The 8,132-nt window shown below is 43.8% G+C and overlaps 1 protein-coding gene across 1 annotated transcript; it reads left to right on the forward strand.

Annotated features, from left to right (window-relative positions):
- Positions 1-1,706: 1,706 nt before the first annotated feature.
- neff1 (neuronal intermediate filament family member 1) lies at positions 1,707-7,920 on the forward strand. The gene is made up of 4 exons (XM_059337854.1): positions 1,707-2,495; positions 4,353-4,670; positions 5,038-5,162; positions 5,947-7,920. The coding sequence occupies exons 1-4, from the start codon at positions 1,761-1,763 to the stop codon at positions 6,308-6,310; spliced, it is 1,542 nt and encodes a 513-aa protein (XP_059193837.1). The 5' UTR covers positions 1,707-1,760; the 3' UTR covers positions 6,311-7,920.
- The last annotated feature ends 212 nt before the right edge of the window (positions 7,921-8,132 follow it).

Raw genomic sequence — 8,132 nt, forward strand, 5'->3', positions numbered from 1 at the left:
CCCCTAACTGCTCTGGGTACTGTGCTGTGGCGACCCATCATTCTGACATCTTTCCACTTTGATGCATGTTCTCCTTGAAGAATTAAAAAACAAATTTCCCCAAGAAAAAATAGTACATTATTACATTAGAATAAACATCATTGTCTTGAATTTAACAACAATCTAGACATTGAATCGCCTTAAAATGACAACAAGCTTAATTGATAATGAATTTAAGAATTCAATCCTGATGTAGTGATGGGTATGTTGTTTCTGCACAATGCTTCCTCCTCATAACAATATGTGTTGACCTAAGAGCAAATAAAGTAGGTGACTACTCTTGTATTTAGAAAACTTAACTTATTTGCACCTTTTCACTAAAAAAGGCCTTAGATTGTTTGGCTTTTATTTGCTCTTTCTTCAGTCCCCATAAAAGTCGTATCATCAGCAGTGGTGATGAGAGGAGATTTAGAATGACTTGGCAGTGGCTGTGTTGCACATTTGGGCTGTTTTCCAGACTGCCAGTGTGAACAGGAGCACTCGAGGCGCCTTGTGTGGCGCGTGGAGGTGGTGAGGCTGCAGTCCTGTGAGTGGGGGTGCTTTCCTTTGCAGGGGCGTGGTCCTTCTCCTTCCTCTTGCCTGGATCAGCACCAAGGCCAGCGACACTGCGCAGCACTCAGGCCACACAGGACTTTTTACTGAACACTGAATACTTCCTATAGCTCACTCTGTGTTTGCATCTTATACATTTGAATATCATGTAAAAGGATCAACTTCTATCCACCTTTTGGTTTATTTTAAGGGACCATTTATACTTACTGATCAAGTGATATAAGTTATTTAGAGTTTATATGGGAGCAAAAAAACTAAAATATAGGCTATTGGAAGACTGCAATGTCATGCGTTCATAACTGAGTATTGTTCTCATTTATATAATTACATGTTTTTGTGTGTTTGTTTTGCAATATGACGATAACTGACAGGCGATCAGAGCCATAACTTACTATTTTCCAATCCATCACTGATGTTTCCACGTTCTAGTGCTGTAGATGAGACTGCAATGATGTGGGAGTGCAAGAACCAGGCCACTATAATGAGTCTCATCTCGTATTCCGATATTGCGGAGGTCGGGGTGGATGAGGGCTGCTGGAAGCCGACTGCAGCACCAAAACACACTGTGGCGCACAGCTTTACGCATCGATCCCATCTGCCATTCTGCTGGGACAGCAAAGAAAAACTGCAATGACAGTGGACAGTATGGACTAAGGTAACATGAGACAGTCCAATGGGATAATACATGTACACATTATTTCATTATGATGTGAGTTCACTTGTAGTTAAGTCAGAACACGGAAGGAGGTCGTGGGTGAATAACTTAATGAAAGTTTAATAGATGTATAAGCGCTCAGGTCAAACAGGCTACAATAAAGCCCCTATAGCTACAAAATGTATTCTCCATGTCAAGTTGTTAAGTGTTGATGCCTGAGCCACAGGGCAGAAAAGAGGAGCTGCATGAGTGAATTCGTGTCTCCCCAGAGGGTGGAGGCTTTCTGCAAAAGCTTGCAGGTTTCCCCTCATCTTCTGTTGTCCCTGCGTCAAATGATGCGCCGGCGCCTTCACTATAAAAGCACCTGTCCGGGCCAGTCATCACTCGCATCTCACTTTCTCTCTCGCTCACACACTCACCCTCACACTCCTAAACTCCACGCACACTCTCTCTCTCTCTCTCTCTCTCTCTCTCTCTCGTACAGAGCAGCGGCCCCGGACACCACCAGGCAAACATGAGTTACTCCAGCGACATTTATAGCAGCAGCTCCTATCGGAAGATCTTCGGAGATGCCCCCCGGTCCGGCCGCATGGGTATGGGCAGCAGCAGCAGCCCGTCCCGCATTCACTCTGCGGGTTACCGCAGCGGCGGCCATCGCTCCGTGATGTCCGCCACCTCCTACCGCAGGACATCGGCTCCCGGCCGCGTCTTCTCCTCCATGCCGGACTCCGCCATGGACCTAACCCAGTCCACCGCGGTCACCAACGAGCTCAAGATCATCCGCACCAATGAGAAGGAGCAGCTGCAGGGCCTCAACGACCGCTTCGTGTCCTTCATTGAGAAAGTGCACAACCTGGAGCAGCAGAACAAAGTCCTGGAGGCGGAGGTCACCATGCTGCGCCAGCGCAACAACGAGCCCTCGCGCCTGCACGAGCTCTACGAGCAGGAGATCCGCGAGCTGCGGGCGCGCGTGGAAGAGCTGACCCACGAGCGGAGCCAGATGCACCTGGACTGCGTGCAGATGAACGACACGCTGGAGCGCGTGAGGGAGAAGCTGGACGAGGAGACCAAGCTGCGCGAGGAGGCGGAGAGCACCCTGAAGGGCTACCGGAAGGACGTGGACGACGCCACCCTGGCGCGCCTGGAGCTGGAGAAGAAAGTTGAGTCGCTGCTGGACGAGATCGCCTTCCTCAGGAAAGTTCATGAGGAGGAGCTGCAGGAGCTGCAGACGTCTCTGCAGGCCACTCAGGTACACATCCCACTGAGTTCTCATCTCCTGTGGGTCCACACACTGACACGTGGTACTTTGGGCCACTTGTCACACTAGTTTCAATGTCTAACTTTCACAAACACTCTAATACTCCACAATCCTCATGGCCTTAAGTTTAACTTTATCAAATTTAATGGGAGATTATTCCATAATGGCTTCACTAGACTATTATGTCCATATAATACCGTAAAACATAAAATAGAATCACCAGATTCAGTTATAGATTTGCTAGAAATGATCTATACACCGTTAATAATAGCGTAATACGCAGGTTCCCTACAGCTGCTGATATATGAGCAAGTTTTCCGCAGTACTCCCTGAATGCAATGACCAGCGAGGGTTATGATATGAAAACATGAATCTTGAATCGTTTTTCTGTGCACACGACATACTGCGTCCTCCACACGTTGAACATTGCGCACTGGATAATTGATGGCACTGCAGTTCCGTTTCAGCACCACCACTGTCCCTCCTCCTCCTCTCATATCTGAAGGCTCAAGCGTCCTGCAGCGTCCCGGGCGCTCCGTCACGCCCCGTGCAAACTTAACTGAAACATGTTCAGGCTAAAAGGAAGACCCCCCCCCTCCCGAAGTAGGCACCGGTCGTCGATGCTCTTTGCCACTAATTATGTCCTATGGAAACAGTATTCGGAATATTATGTGTGAGTATAAAAGGGGCGAGGAAAGGGGGACAGAAGGGGAGGGAGGGAGAAAAATGTAGGGAAATAGCGCATAATCCAGGGGTGTGGTCCTCCCAAGGGGCAGCAAGCAATACAACCTGAGAGGTGTTGTACATTTCAAGCTCAACTGCTTTTTCACAACAGTGAAAACACAGTCACTGTTTGACCAAAAAAAGTTTCGGTATGTCTTTCATTGAGCGGACAGCAGTACAGTAGAGTTGACATAATCAACACTATCGTTTCGTGTACAGTATACAAGCTCTATTTGAATTATGGAACAGTATTGAAGCTCATCTTGTTGCAGGTGCAGCAAACGAAAAAGGAGAAAATCAACCACACTGATGTGACTGAGGGGGCAGGTGCAACTCTCACTGCAACTTTGAGCAGTAATCAATACATTGAATGTGCAGGATTAAGTAAATCATGCTGTAAAGTGATGGTTGCTGGGTAGATTTCTCCAGGGTTTCTCCTCTTCCCTGGAGGGGGATGTTATTGCCATGTAAGCTACTGACAGCACAGCTTCCTCCAGCAGAGAAGCAGAGTCAGCAGTTGATTCATCAGTCCTGCAGCAACACACTGCTCCCCTTATACATATATGTAGATGTCATACAGGCCATCTATAGTGCAGGGAGTATGCATAGTAGCTGTGAGCAACAAAGAACATTTACATTACATTACATTTTTAATACAGTTGGAATTTAAGTTTATTTCTGAGTTTGCATAGTATAAAATGTCCATAACGAAATGATAGTACAACATTATCACTTTTTTTTTTTTTAAATCAGGCTGGTCAGTTCATTATATACAGGTGGCTTGAAATACTATTTTGTCATAATGAAATTCAATAAGTTGAGAAAAACAGTATCAAATTAGAGTCACTGCTGTTCAAAAAATAAACACAAAGTCAACTGTTCAGTTTATTTTATTAGAGTAAAGGCAACTAAACAAAATGTATATGCAATGCAACAGTAAAATAAAGTATAAACGACTAGAATGTGAAGAATCTTGCAGTTTTCTAAACTTATACTCACATACAGCATAATGCATATTCATTGATAATATCAGGATGACTGGTAAATAAAGTTTTAAAGTAACACACACCTATGTTTTAAACCTACTATTAGTGAGCAGTCTGTGTCACCCTCCCCTACTTCCAGGTGTCAGTGGAGATGGACATGGCCAAACCGGACCTGACTGCCGCCCTGAAGGACATCCGGGTCCAGTATGAGAACCTGTCTGCCAGGAACCAGTCCCAGGCAGAAGAGTGGTACCGATCCAAGTTTGCTAGCGTGACTGAGGCTGCTGCCCGCAACCAGGATGCTGTCAAGCATTCGAAGGAGGAGCTGAGCGAGTACCGCAGGCAGGTGCAGGCCCGCACCCTGGAGATCGAGGCCCTCAGGGGCCACAACGAGGCCCTGGAGAGACAGATTGCGGAGATGGAGGATCATCATAATAATGAAATGGGAGAGATGCAGGTACGTGAATGACAGAGGGTAGTGAGATGTTTCATTGTGTTTGGTGATTTGATTACTGTTCATTTAAACAGCAAATGGAGACTTGGTCAGGATAAAATGTAGGGAAATAACAGGAAAAATAATTGATCAAACAATTAACAATGGGGCCATTAACAATCACTGAATTCTGCCAGTGATATCAGACTCATTACTAGTCTCAAGGACACTATGGACACAGATAAAGGACACGACCTGGTGTATATAATTACAAGACTGTTTTATGAATCACTTAAAGAACATTAACAACAATCTACAAGAACATTGATTATTAGTAGTTCATGATAGGTTTTTTTTGTGTGTGTGTGTGTGTGTGTGTGTGTGTGTGTAGGATACCATTCAGCAGCTGGAGGCTGCCCTGCGCAGCACCAAAGGGGAAATGTCCCGTCACCTGCGTGAATACCAGGACCTGCTGAACGTCAAGATGGCGCTGGACATTGAGATCGCAGCCTACAGGTGGGTAACATTTCGAACAATAGAGCAGGTAAGGAAGCAAGTAAAGGAGATTAAACTAATCAGGATTTTATGCCGTTAATTTAGCAAAACTTTAATCCTTTCCATGAATCATGAAACAAGTGAGTTATATAAAAATGTTTGCCCCTCAGCTGTCACGAAGAAGAAAAGTTACTATAGAGATCAAAACCATTCTCCTCCTTCGAATGCACCAGGCAAAAGCAGTTTTTCTGCTGTACTGTTGGGAATTTTAACATGGTGATCAATGAGGATTAGTTATTTAGTAAGACTTACATTTGCAGCCAGCCTCGAGTGGACAGTTGAGGAACTGCAGTTTTTGGCACTTCTTCATTGGCTTTATTTTCAGCCTCCGAGGTTACTGAAGTGTTTTTAGAATTAAACTCTTCTGCTGCATAAGGCACAAAGTTTATAACTGTAAGACCATTGTTGCATATATATATATATATATATATATATATATATATATATATATAGGGTATATTGATATTAATGAACCTTTTTCCATTTTCAAAGTTTGGTTCAAAATGCTTGTATTTAAATGATAAGAGATGAATAGAAGTGATACAAAGTGAAACCTTACAATAGTCTAAACCCAGCTACTGTGATAATGTTCAGGGAAAATACACCAAAGCAGAGGTGTTTGCACTGATCTCAGGCAGTGACATTAGATCCCTCAGGAGAGAGATACACTGAGATAATTATAGTAACAAAACCAGACTAGAGGTGACGTCTCTCGTGTCCCCCGTCTGTCTCTCCCTGTCTGCAGGAAGCTGCTGGAAGGTGAGGAATGCCGCCTCAGCTCCGTTGGTGGAGCCATGGTGCAGTCTGGTTACCCGGGCTTCTCCTACATGTCAGCCCGCACCTACACCCTTGGAGCCTACAGGAAGTCTGAAGCCAAGCCTGAGGATGAAGAAGAAGAGGGCGAAGAAGAGGAGGAGGAGGAGGGAGAGGAGAACGACGAGGAGGGAGAGGAGGGAGAAGAGGGAGAGGAGGGAGAAGAGGGAGATGAGCAGGAGGAGGGCGAGGGTGAGGGAGAAGAGGAGGAAGAGGAGGAGGAGGAGAAGCCAAAACAGAAAGAGGAGAAGGAGAAGAAGAAGGAGAGCCCTACTGGCAAGAACAGCAAGAGCTAAACTGTTGCTGTCAACATCATCATCTTCATCATTATCAATAACACATTCCTCACCTCACCAATCACTTAAGGAAATCTGGTCTCTGTTCACATCATCTCAGTCACACACACTTCTGCACAGTCCAGATGCCTCACACAGTCTGTCTCTGTTTGCTCTGTCATTCAGAAGTGATTAGTATAAAGTTTATTAGATGGAGAAGGAGCTTTAGAAGGAAATAGATGTATAACAATTCCAAAAGAGTTGAAGTCATTTACATACTCTGCAGAGGTTGACATATTACATCACATAAGCGCAGAAGACATGCAGAAAGCTAGCATGATATCTCTTAAGTTTAAAACAGGATGATTTTTCCTTATAGGAGCAACAGTAAATGTGCCATTAATGATCAATATTTACAAAAAGAGCAATCAAAACCGAAAGTAACAATTTTTTCAGCACACAGACTTTAAGATAAACGCACAGAGTAACAGCCAGTCCAACTTTTACGGTGCTATTTGATTATTACATATAAAAGTTGGGGAGTACTTTAAGTAAGTAAAAGATTTTACTCATAGACCGATACCAGCTCATTCCTGAATGTTGGCTTGTTACACAGGACGAAGAAAAACCCACATTTCCCACAGCAGGTGAATGCTTTTCACTCCCCTCTTGCATCTCTTTCCATTCCCCTCTAGTCTCATCCCACCACGACAAACAAAAATGTACCATTTTCCATTCAAGACCTTTTTTCACTCTCCTTAATTCACTTCGGTGTCACAGCACGGCAATAATGGCAACTTGGAGCTCAGAAATACTGTACATAGAAACGTGTTGGGAGCGTGTGTGGTAATTTCCTGTTGCTGGAAAGGAGAAGTGCTGCAGCTTCTCCCTGAGGACGTGCATCCTTGGGAATGAATAATGTAGAGTTAAAATTGTCGCTATCTATAATTTTTTGATTCTTTGATTGATTCATTTGTCAATCTCACCCGTCTGAGTTAAATATTTATCTGCAAGTCTACTTCCCTAATTTCCTTCCCTGCATTATTAGAAACCAACACTTTTTCTTTCTCTTAATGTAGTGGTGCTTTTGTTTAATTTAGCATGCTAAAGGCAGGTGAAGGTAAGCATGGCTGTCAGTGTCAGGCAGCTGATGATGACACTGACAGCCCTCAGCTCAGACTGCAAGTGGCAGTTGGGGTAGATGTCGAAGGGGTCATGGCTGTATGGTACAGAGTCGCATATAAGGGCTATTTTCACCATAACCGCTTCTATCACTTTGAACTATTACATTTCTTTGATGTGTGTTTATCAGGTCATCTTCTGAGATTGTTTTTTTGACAAATGAATCAACCAACGGGCATGAGTGCATGGCCTGACTCTTCAAGCTTGAATATCTGCTGGATGGGATAGATTTATGCTTGTTGTGTGTTCAATTAAGAAAACTTGCCTTAACCATGACTGAAAGTAAAAAAAAAAAAAAACATGTTTTCACCCCTGTCTCACTTGTTTCCGGGGTGGCTGAGGAGTGCTGACACTTTCCCGACCTCTGCTATACAACTGTGACTGTACGTGCTGCTATCTCATGCAGTGATATTCCTCTCAAAGCCAAATAAAGACATTTATTAACCAAACATTCACTACATCTCTGCGTCTTTAATGTCATAAAATAGGGCTCAAATGTATAAAGGAAAAAATAGATAATAAATATATATGGTAATTTTCTGCCACTGCTACAATGTACATTATGTTTAAAGAAACACGCAAGAGAGATGTTCATATTCCAAATTCAAATTCTCAAGTTTTCAATGTGTCAATCTATCTATAAAAGCAAGAATCGTTTTGT

Source organism: Centropristis striata, chromosome 7 (genome assembly GCF_030273125.1).
Source record: "Centropristis striata isolate RG_2023a ecotype Rhode Island chromosome 7, C.striata_1.0, whole genome shotgun sequence".
In the NCBI taxonomy this organism is placed as follows: Eukaryota; Metazoa; Chordata; class Actinopteri; order Perciformes; family Serranidae; genus Centropristis; species Centropristis striata.